Raw genomic sequence first — 12500 nt, 5'->3', positions numbered from 1 at the left:
GACTTTAAAACAGTGTGTCTCAACATTTCATCCTCAACTATCTATTTTTAATCTGATTGCACTACAAAAGAAAAGCTGCTAATGGGATAAATGTTGAGACTTTACAAGAACTGACTTGAAGTACCAAAAGCCATTATTATTAATCAAGAAGATCTTGAAGCTAAGTCTGACTCTGACCAGTCAGTATCATTTTCACATAACAGGCATGGCAAGTAAACGAAAATCAACAACACCATGCATGGTCTTAGCCAACGAGCAGGATCCGGATCTAGAAATGGTATCAGACTTGGAGGAAGGACCACCTGTACTCGCGCCAGCAGATAACCCTACAGCAGAGAGCGTAACAAGTGATGAGGATGTTCATGAGTATGTGGATTCAGACAATCAGAAAAATACAAATAAAGTAGAAGGTGGTTACGAGTGTAAATACTGTACTTTTCAAACTCCAGATCTCAATATGTTTACTTTTCATGTGGATTCAGAACATCCCAACGTAGTATTAAATTCATCCTATGTTTGTGTAGAATGCAATTTCCTTACCAAAAGATATGATGCTCTCTCAGAACATAATTTGAAGTACCACCCTGGAGAGGAGAATTTTAAATTGACCATGGTGAAACGTAATAATCAGACAATCTTTGAACAAACAGTAAATGATCTCACTTTTGATGGGAGTTTTGTTAGAGAAGAAAACACTGAACAGGCCGACTCTTCCGAGGTCCCCTCATCAGGGATCTCAATTAGCAAAACTCCTATTATGAAAATGATGAAAAACAAAACTGAGACTAAACGTATTGCTGTTTTCCACAATGTAGTCGATGACATTCCTGGTGAAGAAAAGGGAACTGAAAATGAGCCAAACTCTGAAGAAGTAGTAGAAAACCCACCACCGACAGTTTCTGAGTCAAAAGCAAGCCATTCAGTTGTTTGCAGTGCAGCAGATGTGGCTAGTGCGGTAGTGACTCCAGCACCAGTGCTTCAGCCTGGGGTGGCGCAGGTTATAACAGCTGTTACAGCTCCACAGAACTCAAACCTGATTCCAAAAGTCCTAATACCTGTAAATAGCATTCCAGCCTATAATACCGCTTTGGATAACAATCCTCTTTTGCTTAACACCTACAACAAATTCCCATATCCAACCATGTCGGAAATCACTGTTCTTTCCACTCAAGCTAAGTACACAGAGGAACAGATTAAAATATGGTTTTCTGCCCAGCGTCTGAAACATGGTGTGAGCTGGACGCCGGAGGAAGTGGAAGAAGCAAGGAGGAAACAATTTAATGGCACAGTGCATACTGTGCCACAGACAATTACCGTTATTCCAGCACACATTTCTGCCGCTAGCAATGGTTTACCTTCAATCTTACAGACATGCCAAATAGTGGGTCAGCCAGGACTTGTTCTCACTCAAGTTGCAGGTGCAAATACATTACCAGTAACAGCCCCGATAGCTTTGACTGTAGCGGGAGTCCCAAACCAAACACAGTTACAGAAGAGTCAGATTCACACCGCTCAACCTGTTGCAGAAACCAAACAAGTAGCTGCCGTTCCAGCCCCTCAGCCTATCAAAAATGAGTCCACGCTGATGAATCCTGACTCCTTCGGCATCCGAGCAAAAAAGACAAAGGAACAACTGGCCGAATTGAAAGTCAGCTACCTTAAAAATCAGTTTCCTCAAGATTCAGAAATTGTTAGACTTATGAAAATAACAGGCCTGACTAAAGGAGAGATCAAAAAGTGGTTCAGTGATACACGCTACAATCAGAGAAACTCAAAGAATAATCATGGGATTCATCTCAACAGTGATTCATGTGCCACCATTGTTATTGATTCAAGCGATGAAATGAATGAGTCTCCAACGGGAGTCCCTCCACAGAGCAAGTCATCGTGGAGCGCTTTTCCTGATTTCACCCCACAGAAATTCAAAGAGAAAACTGCTGAACAGCTGCAAGTCCTCCAAGCAAGTTTTCTTAATAACCCTGTCCTTACTGATGAAGAGATGAATAGGTTAAGAGCACAAACCAAACTGACCAGGAGAGAGATTGATGCCTGGTTTACAGAAAGAAGGAAATCAAATGTCTTGAAGGAAGAGGGAGCTGACTTGAATGAGAGCAATGCTGGCAGCTCAAAAGAAGAGGCTGGAGAAACATCTGTGGGAGATGGAGCGGCAGGAGCAAAATCAGGGTGTTCAACTTCAAGCAAAATAGGCAAAAAATCACCAGAGCAGTTGCACATGCTTAAGAGTTCCTTTGTCCGTACTCAGTGGCCATCTCCACAAGAGTACAACAAGCTGGCAGAAGAAACTGGCCTCCCAAGATCAGAAATTGTGAGCTGGTTTGGAGATACTCGCTATGCCTGGAAAAATGGTGGATTGAAATGGTATTATTATTACCAGAGCGCCAATGCAAATAGTCTGAATGGCCAAGGCTTTGCAAGGAAGAGAGGGAGAGGAAGACCAAAAGGGAGGGGCAGAGGGAGGCCTCGGGGGAGGCCTCGAGGAAGCAAGAGGTTAAATTGTTGGGACAGAGGCGTGTCTGTCATAAAATTCAAAACTGGAACAGCAATCCTGAAGGACTACTATATGAAGCACAAATTCCTTAATGAGCAAGACCTTGATGAACTGGTAGCCAAATCTCACATGGGATATGAGCAGGTCAGGGAGTGGTTTGCAGAAAGACAAAGAAGATTAGAACTTGGAATAGAGCTGTTTGATGAGAACGAGGAGGAAGATGAAATGCTGGAAGATCAGGAAGATGAGGAAGAAACAGATGATAGTGATACTTGGGAACCCCCCCGACATGTTAAGCGTAAACTTTCAAAATCAGATTGACATACAATTTGGGATTTGGGGGCCAAAAACCTATGAATTAGGTTTGATGTTGTGGTGAAGAGCCAACTGATTTTTTCATGGCCTTCAGTTTAGCAAGCACCTGCTTAGCATCTTTCTTCCACCTAAAAGAACACGGGCAAGATGCTACCTGTGCAGGCAACAACTATTTGCTTCCTTGCTACAAGAGATGGACATCCACAGACCTAGCCTAGGACATGGGGTTATAAATCAGATCCAGTTCAGCTCCTCCTCTTCCACATTACCAATGGGAAGGTTGATGTTCATCATTCATGTGACTGCTTCTCAATATTTAATTGCCTTATGTTGTTTAATTCCAAAAAACACACAGACACATTTTTTCGTTGGTGTAGGAGAACATTGCCTGCTCATGAAGGAGGAAAATACAAAAAACCTAAGATGCCATTTTGCAAACATCTCTTCACCTGAAAGATTTCAAGGCCTGGGTTTATTTCTTAAGGAAAGAGTTCAAAACAAAAGAGAAGGGGAAAACTGTGACAAAGGAATCAATAAACCTAGGGGTGAGGATTGCTTGGTTTAAGAAAATGAGGTGATACTGGCACCTTTTGCGCATCTTCAGAGTGTTTTGGGTTTACAGAACTTGTGCTGATATGTTCCTTGTTGATAATTATGAGCTAACTGAATGAGTCTAATGCTAGAAGATGCTTTTCGTTACATTTAATCAGTGTATCCTACATCAATTTAATTTAATGCCTGACAGACTTGATGCAGTTGATAGTTACATTCGTTTTTAGCTTGTGGATTCTTTCCTTTGTTGGAAATGGTAAGAAAAGTATGTATATTTCTAGCTAAAAAGAATAACTTCTTGAAATCTTACACTGAATTTTAAGGTAAACGTGAGGTGGAAACTGCCTAAAAGTCATTCAGAGTTGCTTAAGGGTTTGTAAGGAATACACAGATATAGAGACGAAAAGCGTCTTCAGGTGCTAGTAAGAAAGGTTTTCAAGCAAGTTGTGGCAATGACGTGATGTTTGATTCTTAAACAAAATGAAGTTATATGGCTTTTAGGTGCTTAGGAATGTTAAACATGTTAGTGTTCAATTGTTCTTCAGCGATAGCCCAGTTGAATGATTTGTGTGCAAGTTTAGCTTAAATTCATCCCAATGGACTGAGCTCGCCACTATGCTGATTGTTCGTAGGGCAGCTGGGTGAACACACTTAATTTTAGAGGTGGTTTGATCTACCTGTACTGAACTCCGGAAATAGTTTATTCTGATGCAAAACATCTACATCTTGAATAAGTGTCTTTAAAACAGAAAAACAAACAATCAAACAAGCCATTTAAGACATTGAAATTATAGTAGAGTTTGAATTGCTGAGATGAAAACAATGGGCCAAATTCACGGAAGTTAGTTTAGGAAGATGGCTGGCATCCTAGAGGACTGGTACTCTGAGGACGAGTAGTTTGTGTTCTTGCTACTGTCGGTCTGCATTTTTTAGGGATAAATTACTTTATATTTAGATGTCAAAAGATGAATTGGTGTTGCTGTTGCCAGCATTGTCTGCTTTTACATTGGCACTAACAAAGAAAGGATACTAGCAATCTCCTTTAGCACATCTGTCAGCATCTTCTCTGTAGGCTTCTGCATCTGATGACCAATGAGAGACAGATTAGTGTAGAGAAAATGTGTCCTAATTTTTCCACATTTCCAAGAACCTAATCTGGAATTACTCTTTCTTCCTCACTGTGATAACTGTCAAAAGACCAAGAAAGTCCTTTTAGTCATGATTTTCTGAAGCAGAGGAGTCCATGTTAGATCTGTTTTTCATACCTGATTGTGGGTGAAACCCAAGTCAAATAAAGAAAGGGAATAATGTCTGACAAAAAAAAAAATATTGTTAACTCACCTTCCTCTCTGGACACTTGTAGCTGTCCTTCTGCTTCCAGATTGAACAGGCTGCCTGAGTTGCAGGAGGATGTTCTGGGTGAAAGCCATTAACCAGGGTGAGCTCTTCTGACTATTTGAGATTGCTGGAAAGAAAAAGGCTTTTGGTGTGTGACACAAATTTGATGATGAAACTATTTCCTGGCTTCCAAGGCTCAAATTGGTGAGACACAAAGTGGCCAGTGGTGCTGGAGAGGGCTAGCCAAGAATCCCTCAGTTTAACTTTGGGGTGGGGGAGAAGCAAAACCGTGTTGTCAGCGTATTTCATTGGAGTGCTTATGACATTGGACGTATTAGGACACGTGTATTTCATTGGAATGCTGGATGTGAGGTGGTATAAGAGAGATCAGGATCTGGCCTTTTCAGCATTGACTGCTACATGTGTTAGGGAGGTATTCTTGTTTGGCTGGTAATGGTATGGATGAGGCTGTTGTAGAGGCCAGCAGATATAAGAAAGATTTGTGTTAGCTTCAGGCTCTGCTGGAAATACAGGGTCAAAAATCAGTGCTTGCTGGGTGGGAAAGGACAAATCTAGTAGGGAAAGAGATGCTATTTTTAAGTTTCCAAAAATATTAAAGCAAATTCTTAAAATCCTTGGGAATATGCCTCTAGCAAGCAAAATCTGGAGTTGCCTTAAGCCTTAAAGTTGACCCCGAATTAATTTGCTTAAAAAAAGCCCCACAACACAACAACAAAAAACCCCACCCAAGCAGCCTGTCCGAATAAACATCTCAATTTTTGGTTAGCAGAGGCTGCATTTAGGTTAGCATTAAATCCAACCTTCTTTAGTAGATGGGGAAAAAATAAAGATCCAAGTTAATTATATGATTAAACTGGGAAATTTTGCATTTTGGCAGTGTTCTGTTAAATAACACTCAGCTACAATGGTAGGCCTTAGCACATCTGGTCTGAAAAACACAGGAAGAGGAAATACATTGTTTATCAGACTAAATATAGTTGGGTTGGACATCTTCTTTCAGTAAAATAGTCAGAGGTAGTGGCTGATGTATACTGGGCCAGATTTTCAGTTGCTGTAAATATTACAGTTCCATGTATTCCACTGGTTATAACAGTATTTACAGCCCGTTGAGGAACATCATCTCTTTGCAGAATATAAAATTTAAATTAAACCACGTGCTGTGGGCCGACCAGTGAGAGATACAGAGTACCCACATTTCCTTCGGGGTAGATGCACGTTGTAAGCCTTTCAGTTGTGCCAAGGATGAGAAAAATCTGAGTGGCTTCAGCCTGAAGACAGCAGTTGTATGCATTCATTATTGCTCATAGCCTGTCTGTTACTTCTGTTGAACAGAGTCCATTAATTACCAGTTTATTCATGTTTACAGTATGTATATATTTGCACTGCATACTAGGAGAGAGGGAAACTCCTTCCGGAGGCCTCCCGCATCAGGACTGACAGGAAAAGCATTGGAAAGAGCTGTCAGCGTGCTGGTCTGTTTTATCTGTGAATTGTGGTCGTGGCTGGTGGGAACTCAAAGCTACTGGTAACAGCAGTTCAGCGCAGATTCATCTCAGCCAGCCTTGGGCTGCTGTGCTCCTTTACCTGAGTGCCCAACGCTCACACACTATGTAGTCAACTGAGAAACAGAAGTCGCCTGGTGGGTAGAGAGGATACGGCACCTTCTCATTCTCTGCCAGTTAGACAGAAAACTTCCTGATCTTAAGCACATCAGCAAATGTCTTGATTTATGATGAATCTGAGCATTGCTGTGCTCATCAACAGTGCACCCCTGCAGCTTGGCTCCCTCTTGTAGCTTACGCACACCTGCAAGGTGTTTTGGAAGCCATTTGGCCTGAGCTACATTGACAGTGGGGAGGGAAGGGGCAAGCAAGTAGATCTACCCTGAGTATCCATGTGGGGTTTTGTTGATTGCCCTGCTCCGTGAAGAGCTGTGTGTAGATGAGCCTGTGGTATGTTTTCTGTATTTCTGTGGAGCTTCCCCTCTTAGGTTTGAACTAGTTATGAGCCAGGCTTCAGTGATTGTCATTGACAGTGAGATGAAGAAACTCTTTGCTCTTGCTCAGATCTTACCTCTAGGTAGCTGGTTTGTCCCAACAGTCTTCGTTGGGATCACTGTTTCAGAATCCAGCTGTGAGGACCAGTTCCTTTAGAGCTAAAGTAGAGCTTTCCTCTTCATCTGCTGTTTCTGCTAGGAGTACCTGATCTGATGATGCTAGTTACTGCCATCTCTGGAATTAAGCTAAAGAGAGAATAAAGCTAATCCTGTGCCAGAATGGAGAGGGAGAAGAGCTAAAAGAAAGCAACTGATGTCACAATCGGGTGAGGGATCCACTTTATCGTGCTGCTTCATAGTATGTTTCTCTCTTGCTTCTGGGTACAATGAAGGAGCACAGTTCCATCTTAAACAGTGTTGTCTTCCCAGTATCAACCTCTCAATGACCCCATGGTTAGCTTTTGTAAAAAGAAAGTCAGACCTATTCCTCCCTGGAGGTTTGAATGACCTAACAGAGTGCTGGCTTGTAAGTGGAAAGAAGGGAAAATGTAGGAGCTTGAAGGCTCTTGACTTTTGCTTGCCCTGCAGAATTCATGTACCTAAAAGCTGATAAGCAAAACAAGTTTTACTCTTGCTGTTCTGACAGAACAAGTAAAGTATTGCAATCACTCATTTTTAACACATAGAAATCTCTGCTTTGTTTTGAAAGCAGAGGAAAGATATCTAGTACCTCGTGATTAGAATTTAGTGGATTATCTCGAATACATTATAGTAAATGAGGCCATCCCCTTTTTTAACCTTGTCCAGTACCATTTTAAAAACTGGTTTTACGTGACATTATATGCAATATGATGTCTGGCTGTAACTTTGATTATAGGGAAGGAAACTCTTGCAATGCCCACACATGACATGAAATAATTTTTCTAATGCATGATTTGCTGACTTTGGGCAAAAGCCTATTTTATTCCTGGTCGCCAAGGAACTCTTGAGGCAGGCAAACGCACTCCCTTCTCCTTTACAGAGCAGAGAAAGCATTTCTGGAACCCATATGAAGTGATTCATGGCCTTTCACCGTCCCCGTAGGCCAGAAAGCCCAAAGATGCAGACACTCTTTCCCTCCTCCGTTTTCCTCTGAAATGAAAGCACAGCAGTAACTCTGACAACTAGGCCCTCGCTGCTGAGTAACCAAGCTGTAGGTTAAGGTGGGGAGCATTTTCCCTTTTGCACTTAATGGAGTACTGTGTATTCAGGCTGGATATCGGTATTTGCTCCTGTAAATATGACAGTATCGATTTGCGTCCTCCACCTGAGTCCCGTATCTGTCTATATTCATATCTCCCAAGGAGAGAAGATAATCTTTATGCTTCTGTAATATTAAATATCCCTGCCCTAACCTGAATGCACAAAAATAGAGTGCAATGAAATATAGCTACTTTCTTTGAGTTAATTTATTTTTTCTTGGAAAATAATTTTGCCTACGTTCAGTAGTAATGAAAAGATAGTATCAATGATCAGAGAGCAGTAAAACTGTTGAGAGTTGTTCGTAATGCCTCGGATGATCATTAATTTAGAGATGGGAAGGGCTAGTATAGGGCTCGGTTCCCTGCACTGAACAGTGCTGGATTGCACCTGTATTCTCCATCAAGCTTGTGATATCCTAGGATAAGCAGATTTTCCAAGTAGCATGACACAAACTTATCAGGTCAAGTTACTTGAGGTTTGGTGATGTATTAAAATCTATAGGAAGAGATTTTAAAGTGGAAGTTGTAACAGAAAGTGAAAAAAACCCTCAGTAGCTACTCAATAGCTCAAATTTCTGTATAATTTTCACACTTTTAAAAAGGGAGATTTTGAAGCACAGGTGGGTTAGAGCCAATATTTTCAAGTTTAATGGTCTGAGCTTTTGGGGGTTTTTCTCCTTCTGCGGTGAAGAGCATCTGCACTTTTTCAGTGGATAGTCATTGCCAAAAACGACTTACACAACATTGTAAAATGTAGAGTGGTAACTGAGGATCCCATAGCACTTTTCACTAATTAAGCTGAGATTTGTCTGATAGCATGTTGACGTCTGTATTTGAGCAGTCTACATAACAAATGCAAGCCAGCTTATCCTAAATGCCTGGAGCTGGTCAGACGATCTGCACCCCAAACTCCATTGACTGTTACACGTGGCTCGCAGGCAGACACTGACACTACAGACATCTGAAATGAGACAAGATGGATCTTCGCCTGGGAGCATGCTGGTTGGATTGCAGCAGTGATCCTTGTTTTGTGGTTAGCAGTGGTACTTACCTCTGCTTCCGACTTGACCCTTGTTGGGAAGTGTGAGGCCTTTTTTGTTGTTTTTTTCTTTTTTTCTTTTTTTTTTTTTCCCTTTTGTTCCAGAGCAGGTAGCACTACAGTGGTGGATAAAGTAACTGATCCTTGGTTATAATACTGTGGCATAAAAATGATTTGGGGTTTCTCAAATATTTTAGAGATAAGGTTATTATATGAACATTGGACCATGCATAACTTAGAATGTGTTGAGAAACATAATATTTGTGTCCCAGTTGATGAAAGTATTTCCTTATGCTTATTCAATACTAGATACCTATCATGAAACTTCCCTAAAGAATCTGCTAGAATGACAGAAGATTCAGGTCTTCATCAGTGATACGAAACGATCAACCACAAGAGCTCTATTACAATTTTGAAATGTTGCCCCCACCTCCAGTTCCAGCTTCCAAAAGTGTTTCCAATTTTGCATAGTTGGCTATCTGCATGTATGCTTACAGTCTGTACAGAAATGCACTAAAATGAGTTGCCCTACCTGGGAAGGCTTTATATTGTATAGAAAACATGGCACTAGGTACTGCTCTTCATGTGCACAGGAGAGTTAACAGGTGTCGATCTCGTTTACAGAAATGATGGCGCTTTGCAATTTTCTATAATATATTGCAATATATTTAAATGTCCTGTTTGACATGTGAAATTAAGTTAATGCATTGTTATGTATTTGAAATATGAGGAAGACGATTCACTAACGACCAGCAAGGTTTTTAGAAGGTGTCCAGTATGTAGCTGTCTGTGTGATCTGTCTGGTGTATGTGATGTTAAAGGAAGCAACAATACCGTTACTGTTTAGAATGAAGAGTTTCTTTTGAATGATGCAATAGCTTACAGTGTCTTTCCTTTGTAGCTGCCCAGTGTGGTGAAGGGGAAGCAATTCTTGAAAAAGTTCAAGATAACTGGTTAACTGTGAATGGGCCTAATCTTTCGTGAAACCAAGAAAATTTTTGGACACACACAGGACTTGAATACTCAAAAGGATTGGAACTTAGTGTTGTGCCAAAGTTAAACTACTGCAGTTGGCAGAAGTTCTGCACTGTAAATAGAAGACTGATTAAAAGACAGCTTGTAAAAAAAGAAAAAAAAAATCAAATTTTAATACAGTACGTTTTTATTCTGATACACGATGGAAACATTCTGGTTTAGACCTTTTTTGAAGAGGCTTCAGTGACCACTAGATTTTGTCCTCTTATATTTTGTTTGGCCTAATACTATATGTTCTAGTAAGATGGGCTTTATTGCCTGTGTTCTTTGATATGTGATTAAGCTTATAGCTTTGAGTGACCAAACATTTTACAGAGTAAAAGTTCTTAGAAACAATATAACGTAACTGATATTTCTGTGTCTTATTTATCAGGCTCTGCACAAACTTGGAAAGTTGTGCTGGACTTGTACAATTCATATATGGGAACGCAGCATACTTCTGGATATCACAAACCTAAGCCTTTGTGGCAGTATGGATCTTGTCTTTGAATTTATTTTTGTTATTTTTTTGAGGCAAAGAGACAAATGGATGCTGCTGTAAAATATTTGTAATATTGCCATTATTGCTTTCTGTAGCAATTACTGCTTTTGCTTCAACAGATAAAGAAAATAAATCAGAGATAGAAAAATCCTAAAAGACGCTGGTAGAAGAAAGGATCGTGTGGGAACTTCTGAAAATAAACTTTGTACCAAAAATTTGAAAACAGAAATAATGGAATAAATGTCTCCTTACTGAGTGTGTGTGGTTTTAAGAGGTGGTGTGGAAACGAGGAACCGTGTCTGTATGAAAATGTCACAAACCAGATCTTCTCAAATGTCTTTTTTTTTCCTGTTACACAAAACTGAATTTCACCAATTCCTCAGATGCATTGAATTTGGAGAACAGGCTTGGCTGAACAGCCAGCATGAGGTCAGCTTCATGTGCAAGTCAGTGCAGCTGCTTGTTGCTGAACTGTTCTGCTGTGTCAGCAGGCCAGGGACATTCACCTGATTTTTCTCATTAAGGCTCTTTATTATCGCATTTAAAATATTTAGGGTGGGAAGACTAGGGGTAAGTAGGAGCCACCTCCCCACTGACGTCCCTGTCAGTTGTATGTCACACTTTGTGGCTGTTTTTAACATGTGCCTTTTCCTCAGAGAAGAAGGGTCTGAGATGAGCACTTTCCATTGAGCTCTGCATCTCCCTGTCACAGAAGGTCCCTGCCAGAGGCAGTGCCGCTGTCTTGCGTCAGCGTGACTCGTCGCACTCGGCTACTTCAACTGTTGTGCTGCAACCGGAGGGGTTTGAGACCCGGTCTTCCCTGCCGGACCCAGCGTTGTGCCTACAGACCTATTCCTGCCTGAGAAAAAGATATCTAAGGCGATAGAATCGTTCCTGCGCTGTAGCTTATGTCAGTCCCGAAAAATTACATCCCTAGCTGAAGTAGTGACCTACGCACAGGCCTAGAGATGAGCGCTAATAGTCAGTACAGCTTGCTGTATGGCCAAATACATTTTACTTGGTTTGGTGAGAAAAAGGGAGAGGAAAAAAAAAAAAAGAAAGAATGCTTATTCAAGAATCTGTCAGCTAATGAGGGAGTTATGAAAAGCCCTGGATTATGCACACAGTCACCTTTTTTTAAACAGTTACCTTTTTTGTTTACAGTGTTATCAGCAATTCCAAAATGCTGCAATTCAGTCTATATTTTCACAAGAGACCAGCTGGCCTTGTGGGTTGTTTCCCCTCTCCCAGCCCCCTCTTCCCAGCTCCTTCCATCTTCCATTTGTTTTCATAACAATACTGTCAACTACTATTTTTAAGAATTTAAAATACCAAACCACTTTGTGCACTGCCGTATTTTTCTTTTTACACCCAAAAGTCCCCTCTAGAATGATGTTAAATTGCTCCCTGTGGGCTTGGCGTTGCTTTGAGACACTGCTGGTGGTGGTCTTTAGTTTGTCAGATGATGGTTTCTAACATTTTTGGTTGTTAAATGACTTGTTGCACTTCAAATACTGTAAAATGAAACATTTGAATATATTTATATGTTTCTACTGCAATAATGTTGAACTATTAGCGTTGTGACTAATTCCTCTCCCATGTGTGTTTCTTTACAGGCTCAGTCCTGAGCTGATGTTCATTACCTTAAAATATTTATTTGGTAGAAGAAAGAAAAGACGGAAAAAGGGAATGAAATTGTGTGTCGCACCTAGTTGATTTGTGTCTTTGGGTGAAAATAAAGGTCAGTGTTGGCAATATCTCTCCTCTTAGTGATTTTCAGTTTTCCTAAATGAAAGCCAAATAGGAAAAAACATACTTGCAGTGACGCCTGTCTTAAGGGACTAACGTGGAAGAGGGCCCACAAAGCAGCCTCTAATAATGACATGTTCTGAAGCGAAGGAGATGATGGTAAAACAATATTGCAGTTTTAGCTTCCCTCAATGCTGCAGTTCCATTCCAGCAGCCAGCCAGAG

General features: G+C 40.8%; 1 protein-coding gene across 2 annotated transcripts; it reads left to right on the top strand.

Moving 5' to 3' along the window:
* Positions 1–205: 205 nt before the first annotated feature.
* On the top strand, positions 206–12238 carry ZHX1 (zinc fingers and homeoboxes 1; the record flags this gene model as incomplete). 2 transcript variants are annotated; one of them, XM_082479800.1, is made up of 2 exons in its annotated part: positions 206–3369; positions 12144–12238. In XM_082479800.1, the coding sequence occupies one exon, from the start codon at positions 206–208 to the stop codon at positions 2828–2830; it is 2625 nt and encodes an 874-aa protein (XP_082335926.1). In that variant the 3' UTR covers positions 2831–3369; positions 12144–12238. The 2 variants fall into 2 exon arrangements, with proteins under 2 accessions (XP_082335926.1, XP_082335925.1); XM_082479799.1 differs by lacking the exon at positions 12144–12238 and adding an exon at positions 9913–10928.
* Between the last annotated feature and the right edge of the window lie 262 nt (positions 12239–12500).

The sequence above is a fragment of the Vanellus vanellus genome (genome assembly GCF_965231255.1).
Source record: "Vanellus vanellus genome assembly, chromosome: 2".
Classification (NCBI taxonomy): Eukaryota; Metazoa; Chordata; class Aves; order Charadriiformes; family Charadriidae; genus Vanellus; species Vanellus vanellus.
The sequence above is the reverse complement of the archived record's forward strand: the minus strand, read 5'-3'. Positions and strand labels throughout refer to the sequence as shown.